General features: G+C 37.3%; 1 protein-coding gene across 10 annotated transcripts in view; it reads left to right on the top strand.

Annotated features, from left to right (window-relative positions):
* Positions 1 to 15,140, top strand: part of SLF1 (SMC5-SMC6 complex localization factor 1) — an 80,724-nt gene that overhangs the window by 55,829 nt on the left and 9,755 nt on the right. For all 10 annotated transcript variants that reach the window (XM_060201169.1, XM_060201178.1, XM_060201179.1 and 7 more), the window contains 3 exons: positions 7,029 to 7,176; positions 12,642 to 12,787; positions 14,886 to 15,040. In XM_060201169.1, the coding sequence (XP_060057152.1) occupies positions 7,029 to 7,176; positions 12,642 to 12,787; positions 14,886 to 15,040 (449 nt within the window). The remainder of the gene's footprint in view (positions 1 to 7,028; positions 7,177 to 12,641; positions 12,788 to 14,885; positions 15,041 to 15,140) is intronic.

A 15,140-nucleotide genomic window follows, 5' to 3' on the forward strand; every position in this document is an offset into this window, starting at 1 on the left:
TTCATTCTTGTACTTAATTAAATCTCTTTGGCAGTTTCTGAATTCGAGAATTCCATGCATGTTCGCAGACATCATTTTCTGTACTGTAAAGCATTTGTTTCTTGATTTGCTGAGTTGAAGCATTCAATTTAAGTCATTAGCTAAACAGAAGTCCTCAGTTTATGCTAATATTGTTTTGTCATAATGTCAGTCAGCTAGTATTGCAGAGTGACACAATGGCAGTGAATTTCATTGTCATTAATCTGAGAAAGCTTTGGGCTTACCTAGCCAAGAGCAGTGGTAAGCTATGTCAAGGTTAAGGAGGAGATACAAATTTTACTAGGTCTAGTGGTTATTCCTACTTTTCTTTGTGATGTCTTAAGTGCTATCTAACTAGATAACCCCATAATTATAGATAGAAATGAAAGCTAGTTTATATTTAAAAATAAGGAAATTGAGGCTAAAGAGTTTTAACTTGTTCAAGGTTTCACAGCTTGTTTGGACAAAGCCTTGACTGGAGGCCAACTCACCACTGAAATACACTTTTCTCTTTTTTTCATACACCCCTGTTTACAACAGGAAAAGACACAATGTATGGACTGAATTATGTTTGCATCTTTCTGACAGAAATTCTAAAAGAGCAGGTTGCCACTTTGCAGTGGAATATTGTAGAAAGTCCTAACTTGGGGGACCCGGTGGTGACTTACCTGATTGAGCACACATGTTACAGTGCACAAGGACCTGGGTTCAAGCCCCCATCCCCTACCTGCAGTGGGGGAAGCTTCACAAGTAGTGAAGCAGGGCTGCAGATGTCTTTGTCTCTCTCCCTCTTTATCACCCCCTTCCCTCTTGATTTCTGGCTGTATCTAGCCAAATAAATAAAATTTAAAAAGAAAGAAAGTCGGGAGCCGGGTGGTAGTGCAGCGGGTTAAGTGCATGTGGCACAAAGTGCAAGGACCACCATAAGGATCCCGGTTCGAGCCCCCAGCTCCCCACCTGCAGGGGAGTCACTTCACAGGCGGTGAAGCAGGTCTGCAGGTGTCTATCTTTCTGTCCCCCTCTCTGTCTTCCCCTCCTCTCTCCATTTCTCTCTGCCCTATCCAACAATGACCACATCAATAACAACAACAATAATAACTACAACAACAATAAAAACAAGCGCAACAGAAGGGAAATAGATAAATATAAACAATTTTTTTAAAAAAGACAGGAAGTCCTAAGTTGGGAGTCAGAAGACCAACATTCTAGTTCATTGCTCATTGTATACTGGTCAAATTTTGGAAGTTTGCCAAGTGTATAGATTGGAGACTACCTGCTTGCAAAATAATAGACAACTGTACTGGCAGAATGTCTGTTGTAGACTAACAGGAATTCTAAGGTCATATGCTATATGTGCAAATCATGCCTTTCATTTTTTTAGTAATTGTTAGTGTGTTCATGTTTTGGTTTAGCTTTAGAAAACAGTTCAGTATTCATGGAAACTTTTATCTTTTGATGGTTTCTTCATCATTTTCTTACTAGTCTACTTCTGAAACAAATATTCAGTAGCTGAAGAGGCGACTCAGAAAAATTGTGTGCATAAAACCTTTGGTTAGATCCCAGCACCATATATGCTAGAGAGGCACTCTAGTCTCTTCCTCTGTATTTCTTTCTCTCATAGAATAAGTAAATCGTCTAAAAATAATGTAATAGGACAGGGAGATGGCTTTCCCACGAGGACTGTGCATTCTTTACCATACATGAAACCCTAGGTTCGAGTCCCTGCACCACAGAGCACCATGGACAGCATCTGCACACATTCATAGGTAATGGAATGCTGCTTTGGTGTCTCTTCTTCCCTTCTCTCTGTCTACCTCTCCACTTACCTTCTCCAGTTCTCTCTTTAAGATAAAAGAACAAGAAAATTGGCCCAAGAAGTGGTTATCATACATGTGCAAGGCCCCAGCACCACAAATCCTCTATGCTAGAAATAGTAGAATGGTTTATACACTGTTAAAATTGTAATGAGTACTATCCACTAGGTGACTTGAACCTATTTTTATAATGAGTATCATAGTTAAGGATATAGTATAAAAGAATCCAAGAACCTAATTTGAAGGTGTGCTTTTATATAAAAATTTACTATTATGGATATTTGAGAGTATTATGCTTAGTTATAGTACAAATAAGAATACTTATAGCATTACCTTATGAAAAAGAAGCTGTTTCTTCTTGGAGATACTACAACACCTGACCTAACTGTTGAAAAACAGTGTCAAGGTAAGGAGTCTGGCGGTAGTACAGCAGGTTAAGTGCACATTGGCACAAAGCGCAAGGACAGGCCTAAGGATCCTGGTTTAAGCCCCCGGCTCCCCACCTGCAGGAGAGTCACTTCACAAGCAGTGAAGCAGGTCTGCAGGTGTCTTTCTCTCTCCCTCTCTGTCTTCCCCTCCTCTCTCCATTTTTCTCTGTCCTATCCAACAACAACAGCATCAATAACAATAGCAATAATAAAACAAGGGCAACAAAAGGGAATAAATAAATAAAATATTTTTTTTAATCTTAAAAAAAACTATCAAGGTAAATTGAAGCTTTCAGCAGTATTAATATTCTTTTATATCTTAGGTATCTATAAATATTGTTGCTGTAAAGAAAGGCAAAGTTCTAACTCATTGATTTTATGTCATTTTTAATTGCTGAGATGCTGAATTGTGGTTTTATTATAAATCTTAGTTCTATATGTTAATCTTCCATATTTAGAATTTTAAAAGAGTAATCAGCAGTAATTCTTAACATGGGAATATGAGAAATCAAATTTTATCAATCTCTTGCTTCTTTCCTGAGTAGAGAGAGTCATTCTGACATTCTGATATGCATTGTTTTAGACAGAACATTCTGTGCATGGATCATGACATGACCAATTTGCTCTTTTAAAAAGATTGCTACTGTAATCCTTTTTTTTTTTTTAATGTTGCCTGGATTACTTGAGCCAAGAATAGTAAGCATGTAGAGTGATGACTTCACTCCACGCCAGCTTTTTCAGATAGACACAGAGGGAGAGAGAGGGAGATACTACAACATGAAAGTATCGTCCAGTATAGTGGGGACTAGACTCAAAACTGGTTTGTGTCTACAAAGTCCTTTGAAGGCTAAGGGACTTTTTTTTTAAGGGTCACTTGTTTAACAGACTCCATTCTGGTCAGCTCTAAGACTTGTATTCTAGCTCTCCAGGTATTATCAAAGAAGGTGTTAGTAGTTTCACAGTTTGTTAATATGGCCAGTTCTTTCCATGCTACAAAGTACAACTGCTAGGCCTCACCTCAGCCCTTTCATCAAAGTTGCCTTGGGGGTGGTGCCAATACTCAATCTGATTTTTGACATGATAGACTCAGGCAGTAATCAAGACCTGAATTTTTGACTCCTGATCTTATCAAAATCTAGTCAGTCAAAATCACCTTAGCCTCGTTGTTCATACTGTCTGTGCCCCAGTGTGTGATATGTCAAGAGAAGAGCAACACACCTGTTATAGATCCCAACTGGATTTTCCCTCAGTAAGTAGTTTTTATCTGCACAACTTAATGATTTGCTTTTGTTTATACAGTAAGCTAAAACTATAATTTCCATTTTGAAATTAGCTAGTAGCTTCTTGTGTTAAGGAATGGTGCCCTAGAGAAATACTGTATGTACCTATTAGAACTTTATCTAGGGGATGAGCAGTGGCACCCCTGGTAGAAAATAATACATTATCATATGCAAAGACAAGGGTTCAAGCCCCTGCTCTCCATGAGGGATGAAACTGGCTGCTGGTGCCTCTTTTTCCTCTCTCCTTCACATCTCAGTTTCTCTCTGTCCTGTGAAATGAGGTGGAAAGGGAAGGGGAGGGAGGGGAAAGGAAGAGATGGAATGGGATGGGATGGTGTTACTGGGAGCAGTGGATTCATCTTACAGGCACCAAGCCTTAGCAATAACCCTGGTGGCAGTTGGAAGGGGAGTGGCGAGAAGGAGCTTACCTACTAGGATAGGGAAATATATATATATGTAATCATGACTTACTAAGAGTTAGACATATTCAGATATTGACAGCAGAAATTTTTCCATCACAAATGCTGTCAGTGTAGTTTTGTGGCAGAACATAGCAGTTAGTAATCAAGTTGAGTACTTTAACATTTATTAAAACCTCTCTACCTCCTCTCTACCCAGCTGTTAATGATTCTTTCCATGCCTTCCACATGCCTAAATAACAAGTATCAAATATAAAAATTTCTATCAGTTTTACTTCATTGTGAAAAATTGTTAATAATTCAGTCACAGGTGTTTAAAAATATTATTTTCATACTTCTTTATTTTCATATTTTACATATTAGACATTTTTAAATACTATGGTAAAGCCACACCTAATAAAGCTTGATGCTTTGTTGTTATAGGAACTTAATAATGTTTTCCTAAAGAGAGATGAGAAATATGAAACAATACTCATGATTGGTATGTTTGTTTGTATGTTTACTAGAGCACTTGTCTTTTGTTGTTTTTTTTTAAATTTTTTTATTTATAAAAAGGAAACACTAAACCATAGGATAAGAGGGATACAACTCCACATAGTTCCCACCACCAGAACTCTGTATCCCATCCCCTCCCCAATAGCTTTCCTATTCTTTATCCCTCTGGGAGTATGGACCCGAGGTCATTGTAGGATGCAGAAGGTGGAAGGTCTGGCTTCTGTAATTGCTTCCCCGCTGAACATGGGTGTTGACGGGTCGATCCATACTCCTAGCCTGTCTCTCTCTTTCCCTAGTGGGGAAAGGCTCTGGGGAAGTGTGGCTCCAGGATACATTGGTGGGTAGTCTGTCCAGGGAAGTTTGGTCAGCGTCATGCTAGCATTTGGAACTTGGTGGTTGAGAAGAGAGTTAACATACAAAGCCAAACAAATTGTTGACCAATCATGGATCTAAAGGCTGGAATAGTGCAGATGAAGAGTTGGGGGGATCCTCCATTTTGTAGATAGCTAGTAGGCCTATTTTAGTTAAATTCCAATGGGACTGTGGCTATACTAGTTTGTTTTGTTTTTGTTTTTTCCTGTTTTCCCCTGAGACTGAAATCTGATATGCAAGTGGATCCAAGTTATTATCTGGGAAGATGATGTCATGGCTGGAAAAAGGGCTAGAAAGCTGGATCAGGGAAGAGAGTAGTTCCCAAATATGGGAAAGGTGTATAAATATTGTTGACTGTAAACCCCATTGATTTGATCTGGGGCTCATATTCTGCGTAGGAGCCAATGTGGCCTCTGCATCCCTGTAGATCTGAGCTCACATACTGTGGTCATGAGTAGAAACATTCCAAGCTGCCCCAATATCAACCCATCTTCTTCAGGTGTAGCATAGAGTATGTTGTCCAGCCTCCTTTCAGAGGATGGAACATTCTCTACCATTGTTGATCCAAGTTGAGGGCAAGGTCTTATGGGGGCCCAAAAAGGGATCTATTGTGTTGTTCCTGATAGAGATGACTGGTAGCAATAGAGAGAGGGATTTATTCGAGGTCTAGGCCCATCATGTCTGTCTGGGAATCTCAGGACTCCTCGATTAGGGCCCCAGCTGATGGGGTGGCCTGATAGTGACTAAAGAGTCATCGTTAAAGCATGCCAGTCGCTTGCCCTTATTCAGCTTTTGCAGTCCTTGCTTTGCTAAGGTTAGCTTTGGAGTGAGTGAAGGTAGTGTAATATGAAGTAGGTGAGAGTATCTAAGACTAAGAAGACACTATTTCATTATGAACTTCATACTGACTCACTACAGACTTTTGTATTTTTGCTTTCAGGTATATATTTTGCCCTAATTTATGGATACATGTGAACATATGCTCTATCTTATGGGACCTGGTCTATATCTAGGTTTTGGGACTTTGTTAGGAAGTGAACCTCCTGTAATGGAATTAGAGAGTACTATGAAAGGAAAGGTCTCACCCAAGTAATGAGGCTGAAGGGTTGACATTCCATGCCTGACGTCTCTGGACACAGTCTCAAGTGAAGCATGCTGAGGTGGTACTCGTTGCATTGATTAGGTTGGGGTCGTGGATGCAATATCATTTGGTATGAATTGAGAGAAGCATGCAGGAAAGTGAGCCCCACCCTAGAGGTTCCAGGACTGGTGGAAATATAGGCTCACTAGAGCACTGTTTAACTGGCTTATGATGGTGATGGGGATTGAACCTAGTACCTTTGGTACCACAGGATGAAAGTCCTTTTTGCATAACCATTATGCTATCTTTCTAGCCCAAAATTCATGCTTTTAAACTGATTTCTGTACATCTCGTGTAGTGTATTAGATAAAATTCAATAATTAACATTTGATTCAATCTTTGTACAAGATAGAATAGACTTGTTTACTAACACTGTATTCATTATCTTCAAATCTTTTTCTAGGAAATGTCATTTAAAGAAATATAAAAGTTCATTGTATTTGTACATAGTAGGAGTGGCTGAATCTTTTTTTTTAAATAATAAATGGTTTCATACTATTGTGTTTCTGGAAACAGAATTCCAGAGAAGTCTTGTACTTTCTCACTGTTTTATGGGAATTTTGCATTTGATATTATTGGGTAATGTTACTTTAAATTTTTGTTATAAGATTTCCATATCCCAGGAAAATTTCTTTTATTTACTGTTGGGTCATATACTTACAGATGAGATTAATAGTATATAGGAAAAAGGTAGGAGAGATTGGAAGACAAGGGGTTGGGGCTTATTTTGCTAGTTTCTTAAGAATTCCTTTTAACACTGGAAAGGAAAGACACTGGGGTTGTGCATGATGGTGGAAAAGGACCCAACTTGGGGATGAGTGTGTTTAGCAGACACCCATCATCAGAAGATGAGAAATTGAACCCACTTGTCAACAACTGTTCTGTAAACCACTAAACTTCCTCCCAATAAAATTATATGTAAAAAAAAAAAAACCTTTAACATTGGCATAACCTATGTTTAATTAAATATAGCTAAATTTTACTTTAACAGGTATTCAACAAAACATTAATAGACATTATATAGCTTTGTATTACTAATATTCTTCCCATCCTAAAATTAGGTTTTCAAACATGAACTAGCTTATTTACTGACTGGAATTCTTGGAGCAGCGATAGATTATTGGATCTTTCTTGGTCTAAAGACGGGTAAAAATGTGATGCGACACATGGCTGATGACTTAGGAAGTTATGTTTCTCTTTCATGTGATGGTAAGTGTAGTGTATATTATGTTTTCTTAAGGTCATTGTAGAAATTTGTTTCTTTTAAGAATGCTCAGAATATGAAACTTAACATATTTTATGCAAATATATGTATATGTATATATAAGTACTATAAAGAAGGTAAAAATTACCCATTATGAATATTCTGATGCAGATAACTACTATTAACTTTTCATTGTATTTATTTACATATTTCTGAGCATGTTTAATTAGTTGCAAAAGACTATCATGACTGAGGCTCAGGTTCAGTTCCCTACACCACCATAAGCCAAAGGTGAGCAGAGCTCTCTTCTCTTACTCTCCCTGTGTCTCTCTCAGTGTCTCTCTTACTGGAAATAAAGATCTTAATAAAATGTTTTTAGGTTTGCTTTCTTCTTTTTATTTTATTTGTTTTTTTTTTTTGTTTTATTTAATTTTTTGCTAAGACAGAAATAGGGAAAGTAATGAGACACGGGAGTTGGGCGGTGGCGCAGCAGGTTAAGCGCAGGTGGCACAAAGTGCAAGGACCGGCATAAGGATTCCCCCCCACCTGCAGGGGAGTCAGTTCACATGCGGTGAAGCAGGTCTGCTGGTGTCTGCCTTTCTCTCCCCCTCTCTGTCTTCCCCTCCTCTCCATTTCTCTCAGTCCTATCCAACAATGACAACATCAGTAACAACAGTGTTAAACAAAAAGGGAAAATAAATAAATAAATAAAAATTTTTAAAAAGAAAGAAAGAAATGGAGACACCTACATAACTGCTCCATTACTAGTGAAGCTTCTCCCTTACAGGTGGGGGTTGGGGGGGTTAAATCCGGGTCCTTGCACATTAAAAGGTGTGTGCTCAACCAGGTGTCCTACCCTCTGGCCAGTTTGTTATTTTTATCACTAAAGAAAGCAATCATTTTTTCTGTGTGTATTCATTTAGAATATCACATAATAGAATCTATTTTCAATACATTTAACGCTTCTGATCCTTTTAAGTGGAGTTTAAAACTCACAGCTTCTCTGAGTCATAGGAATAGTTCTTGAGTCTCTTCCTGTTTGGTTACTTAACAATTCTGGAAGTTGACTGAAGTGAAAGCAAGGCCATAGAAGTGAATCAAAAATGGACCAAAAAATGATTGATTTAAAGTGGTTTTTTAAATTTTGTTATTTTTATTTATTGGATAAAGATGCCAGTAATTGAGAGGGTAGGGGGAGATAGAGAGACAGAGAGACACCTGCAACACTGCTTTACCACTTGCAAAGCTTTCCCCCTGCTGGTGAGGACTGAGGGCTTGAACGCAGGTCCTTGTGCATTCTAACATGTGTGCTCAATTAGGTGTACCACCACCCAGCCCCTTTGATTGATTGATTGATTGATTGATTGATTGATTGATTGATTTAGATATATAGGCAGCTCATACCTGTAACCTTGTAAGAACTATTGCAGTTTCCAGGGAAGAGGGAGGAGAACACAGAACTCTGGCAGTGGGAATGCTGTGAAATTGTACCCCTATTATCTTATGAGTTTGTAACTCGTTATTAAATCACTAATAATTAAAAATAGAGAAGAAAAATAAATTAATTCAGAATAATAATAATAAAACTGAATGTGGGGCAAAGAGAACCCACCAGGTAGAGCACATGCGTAATTACCATGCATTAGACCCAGGTTCAAGCCCTGGCACCACAAGGGAGTGCCATAACACCTGGTAAAGCTCTGGTGCCATGGTGTCTGTGCCTCTGTCTTCATGAAAAAGTGGCCCAGTATCAATGCAAGTACATGGGTACAAGACCCTTCCTCTGTTATAGCAGGGATTACAATAATGTCCTCAATACCTGTTGTATAAACTATTTTTTCTTATGAAAACCTTAAAAGCTTCTTCTGTTTTTCAGTTGAGTGGTATGTAGCAAACCAGCATGGTTGAAGCAAATAGAAGTCATTTATATGTATAATTTTCTCAGTTGTTCCCCTCCCCCCATTGTCTACTTGAAATAATAGGGTGGTGACAGAACTCATTTTCATGCTTGCTTTTGAAAGATCTGTGTCTCCAGAGTGAAGAGGGCTTTTGAAAGACTTAGATTCCATGTGTTTTGTAGCCAGGTTAAGGAACTACAAACATTTTTCTTTATTATTTATATTTAATCCTAAATTTTAAAATTGAATATAGTTTAAACCAGGTGAACTTTTTTGCATGGCCCTCAAATACAAAAAAAAAAAAAAGAAAGAAAAGATACTATATGCTCCAAAATATTTTACACTATCAAATAATCGTTCTGTTTTGTTGGCCATGTGCTTCATTATATCTTAGTTTTATATAGAAGAAAAAGTTATTGAATATACTGTCAGTCACTTTAATACTTTGAAGAGAGCTTCTAGAATGGGAATCCAGGTTACAGGATTTATTCGATGATGCCCTCTGCAAAGAGAGGTCTCTTTTCATACTACTGAAGTTAGAAGATTTTTATCTACAGCATTTTATCTCCTTTCTTTTTTTCCCCTTTCTTTTTCATTGAGCTGAGGGGTGATTACTGTTCCTTTTGTGGAGTAGCTGTCCTTTGTTGCATTACTTTTTAACATTTCTTAGCTCAAATTCAATCTTCAGAATCCTTTCTTATCATTCCTTTCCCACCATTTTCACTAGGTAGGTTTTTTTTCTTTTTCTTTTTTTCCTTTTTCCATTTTAGAAACAGCAGAATTCTGGCATTATTTGCTAGCATGAGAACTAAACACACAGCTAAAAGGATTCCTTTTTTTCATTCCATAATGAAATCATTGAGTTTGTGTACCCAGATAGGATTAACATCGACTTTAGAGATTGTCAATAGAGCTGTTGTGTGTGTTATTTCCTATATGTTTAGGTTACCTTAAGGAAAATATTGTTTATCTTATAGTTTAGCCAAATGCATGAAATAACTAACTCGAACAGGCGTCTACCCTGTCATATACAAACTTCATTGCTTTATTCATATTCTGTCTTTACCCTCATTTCACTTGGCAGGTTTAAACCCTGCAAATTTGAAAATAACTGACGTAAGCTAAAACTAGATTTTAATGTTATTATCAAGCCTATTGACAGACCAAATGATTACTTTGACCCCCAAGATCTATGTTTGATTACTGATATTTAATAGCCTAAATGGAATTTCAACTATATAAACTATATTCCTGTTTTAAAGTAGGTTAAGCCTCCCTTACTCTTCTCAGTAAATATATCCACACACTTTGATTATCTAGGCTTTCTTTTATAGATAAGCAGTCATTTAAAATATATAATTTAACATCTATTTCTAAAAATGGTTTTAATTAATATCTTCTGAATTTTTTGCCGCTAGTACTGCTTGATTGTTGATCATTGCTAGAAAACAAGTGATCAGTTTACCCTTAAGAGCACTGTGTGCTTGGTGGGGGTGGGGGTGGGGGTGGGGGTACAGAACTTTGGTGGTGGAAGTAGTGTGGAAATATACCCCTGTCATCTTAGAATCTTGTAAATCACTGATCAAATAAAAGAGAACATTACTTTTCAACAGCTCCAGAATTAAAATGTGTACTATGGAGTTTGTAGAATAATTTGTCTATATGTGTTAACCATGTGTCTCAATAAAGTCTTTTATATCAGTATTTTGACGAAAAAAAAACAAAACATTTTTCTGTGTATACTCCTACCTTTAAAAAATAATTAAGCAATTCTTTGCATTGTTCTCTAGCTTTATTTTTCTTAAGTCATTAAGTGCAGGTGTTTGTACTAAGTCATAACTACAGATGTTATATTTTGGCTGTTATGAAACTTTCGTAGCTGACACAGCCCATTGTTTTCATTTATGACATTTGGGATTCTCGGTTGCTCTAAGTCAGATGTGTATGGTTCATAGTATGTTTCTCCTTGCATGCAGATTTATTGAGTTAATTTCAGTTTTAGAAAATTATTGTTAGTTTCTAGCTGTTTCGTAGAGAAGAGGGAAACTGTTTCAGTAGATGAGTAAAAATCCATTTCTCTCTCCATCAGGTCACATGTCCACCTATGCCACACAGATGCCATTCTTCCTTCTTCTTTTTTAATGTTTGGAGCAAAAAGTTTCCTTGTATTTTTTTTTTTTTCATTTTAAGATCAAGTGATCTGTGATTTTTTTCTTTCTTTCTTTTTTTTTTTTTTTTTGTGCTTGGTTGACATTCCTGATGACTTGTGCTAAGTAGTTGGCAAACTTTCTTTCCTTCTTACTAAAATGCCATATAGTAACTGTCTTCGGATTCACTGCCTTTACCCCAGCTACTCAGCTCCACAGTGGTTAAGAACATAGCCACACACATGCACAAATGAACCCGAATGTGTGCCCAAAACAATTTATTCCTATAAAACTGACAGCAAGACTCAGTTGCCAACCCTACTTTACCTTTCTTATTTCAGTGACGGGGGAGGAAAAAAGTCATGGAAATCAGTTATACTATCTTTCACAACTTTAGAGATTATTAACAAAGTTTTCTTTACTCTGATCAAGCAGACCACCTTATTATCATTCTCTAATAATTTTCTCAAGCCTTTATTTACTTTTTAAAAATCAATTTTAATCCCTTACCATAAATGGTTTTCCATAAATTGACATTGTTTTATAATTGTCTTAGTCAAGATGTGTCTGTTTTCTTTGGTTATTCAAGCGGCAAAGCAGGTCTGCAGGTTTCTGTCTCATCCCCTATCTTCCCCTTCCCTCTCAATTTCTCTCTGTCCTATTCAACAACAGCAGTAGCAATAACAGCAACAAGGGCAACAAAAATAGGGAGGAAAAAAATGGCCTCCAGATGCAGTGGATTCATAATGTGGGCACTGATCCCCAGCAGTAACCCTGGAGGCAAAATAATAATGATAATAATAACTAGTGAATCAAACAGATCAGATTGCAAGACTAGGAATTCCTGATTTAAAAAAAAAAAACTGGAACTGGGGAGCAGGAGGTAGTTCACTTGGTAGAGCTCACACTTTACTATATAAGGATCTGGATGCACGACTTCAGCCACCACATAGCAACACCTGAATGAGAGTGGCTTCATGAATGGTGCATCAGTGTTGTGGTATCTCTCTCCTCTCTCTTTCTGTCTCTCCCATCACTCACCCTGTGGAAAAGAAAGAAGGGGGGAGGGGAAGCTCTCTGGGCACAAAGGTAAGGAGTCCCAAACAATAGCAGCCCTGGTGGCAAGAGAGAAGAAAACAGAAGTCCTGTGTCTGTCTATATATCATGTAGACATCCATGCATATGTGACTTCTGTTTAAAATAAGGATTGACATTTTTTTTTCAAATACAAGAACTTATACTAAGAAGAAACAAATTTTCCTTAAAAGACTAGGGATATTGTCTTTTGTGACCCTATATGTAGATGAGTCTTGCTATTGTGTAAATTATACTTTGTATGAATAAAATCTACTGGGGAAATAGTATATTAAAAAATTATTGGGTAAAACAGCAATTATATTCTCATGATTTTTTTTTTTTTTACAGACTTCTCCTCACAGGAATTAGAGATTTTTATTTGCTCCTTTTCTTCCTCCTGGCTTCAAATGTTTGTTGCAGAGGCGATCTTTAAGAAATTTTGTTTGCAGAGTTCACTTGGTGTTTCTTCTGAGCCACTCTCTCTTCAGAAAATGGTAAGCAACCACTCTAAACTAGTTATTTAACTCAAAAAATGAATTTTTCAATTAGATTCAAAATAATCTTTTGGAAAAAGATCTATTTTATGAGAAGAAAGAGAGATCAGAGTATATATAAAAGTAATTAACATATGCAGTGCCTGGGACCAGAGCTATGGCCTCACATGTAAGTCCTATGCAATAACTCTGAATCACACCTCTTTTGCCTACAAATATTCTCAGGCCTATTATTGTTGTTGTTGTCGTTGGTGTTATTATTACTATGACTGGAACTCAAGGCAGAGACAGTGGTGGGGGAGAGAGGGAAAGATACCATACCACCCTTACCCCAGTGCTGTAGGGGCCAGACCCAAACCTGGGTCTTTAACATATAAGAAAGCAGATGTGCTTCCAGGTGACTTCTCTCTAACCTTTTTTCCTTCCTTCCCTTTCCTTCCGTTTCTGGGCTAATAAGTGAATAAAAACTTTAATATTTATTTAAGAGTAATTAAATACTAGTAACAAAAATAATATGCAAATAATTATCTCCTAAACACAATACAGAACTGCGTCTGTTTTTAAAAAAAAAATGACCCAGGAGTCGGGTGGTAGCACAGAGGGTTAAACACAGGTGGCGCCAAGCTCAAGGACCGGCTTAAGGATCCCAGTTCGAGCCCCCAACTCCCCATCTGCAGGGGAGTCGCTTTACAAGTGGTAAAGCAGGGCTGCAGGTGTCTCTCTTTCTCTCCCCCTCTATGTCTTCCCCTCCTCACTCCATTTCTCTCTGTCCTATCCAACAATGACGACGACATCATCAACAACAATAATAATAACTACAACAATAGAAGAACAAGGGCAACAAAAGGGAATAAATAAATATTAAAAAAAAAAAGGCCCTTAACAATAAGGCCATTGTTTGGGAAAAACATTGAAAAAATTGTGGATATATTTAAAAGCAAAATTTTCAAATAATGTGAAATATTTTTTCATATATATATATATATATATATACATACATATGTTGCATTTGATTCATAGTGTTTCAGTTTTTTCTTGATTATCTTCACTAATATCAATATCTAATGTCTCTAGCAGCTTCTTTAACAATTAAGAAATGTGCTTGTATATGACAATTTGTATTAAGAAAATTATGTTTGGCATTTCTTTTCCAGAACTGGGTCTTCACTCATGTGCGATTACAACTTTCCGGGATGCTTTTTCATTCAGAGAGAGAGAGAGAGGCAGAGACAGACATAGACACAGTGCTAGAGCTTCTTCCTGGGCTGTAGCATTTGCCCAAGCTGGAGTCTGAGCCTGGGCTGCATTCATGGCAGGGCATGCACACCGCTCAGTGGGCTATCTTTCCAGCAAAAGAATTTTTACCTTTGATGGCTTTTAAACTCTGTTTATCCAGATGTGTTTTCTGCTGAGCGAAAGTTTTACCAAAAGGACAATGACAAAATATGAGTTTATATCAATCACAACTATTGTAATATTAAAAAGAAGCAAGTGGGGAGTCAGGCTGTAGCGCAGCGGGTTAAGCGCAGGTGGCGCAAAGCACAAGGACCGGCATAAAGATCCCGGTTCGAACCCCGGCTCCCCACCTGCAGGGGAGTCGCTTCAGAGGCGGTGAAGCAGGTCTGCAGGTGTCTATCTTTCTCTCCTCCTCTCTGTCTTCCCCTCCTCTCTCCATTTCTCTCTGTCCTATTCAACAACGACAACAACAATAATAACCAACAATAAAACAACAAGGGCAACAAAAAGGGAATAAATAAATAAATATAAAAAAAATTTTTAAAAAAACTTTAAAAAAAAAAGAAGCAAGTGTTATAGCACTAGTCAAATAACTTCCCTAAGTGAATGACAAAAATGAATTTGACAGAGTACTTATTTTCAAAGAGAAATTGTGTGTGTGTGTGTGTGTGTACCTTGTATTGACTTAATTACATGGAACTGGGCAGCTATCTTAATATTTTAGCATGTTCATATGGAATAAGGTAGCAACCAGAATAATGAAAATATAACCAAATTTAATAATGAACTGAGCCAAATAATTAGTTGATTGCTTTCCAAGTCTGTATAGTTGAGAAAACAATATAATATTATTTTGCAATAGGTAAATTCCTATTTGCCAGCTTTGGGGAAAGCTGGTGTGCATGGGACTGGGAAGATGCAGATGCCAAAGAAAATAGGACAGAGATCTTGCTTTGAATCTCCGAGGGCCTTACTAATGCTGAATGGTGCTAAACAAAAGCAAGTTGAAGAGTTACCGTAAGTGATGCTTACTAACTGGTTTCTTTCTTTCAGACTACAACTCTTTTGCTGACATAGTTCATGAATAGTAGTTATCTGTGATAGTCTCTGAATTTTG

This window comes from Erinaceus europaeus, chromosome 11 (assembly GCF_950295315.1).
Source record: "Erinaceus europaeus chromosome 11, mEriEur2.1, whole genome shotgun sequence".
Lineage (NCBI taxonomy): Eukaryota > Metazoa > Chordata > Mammalia > Eulipotyphla > Erinaceidae > Erinaceus > Erinaceus europaeus.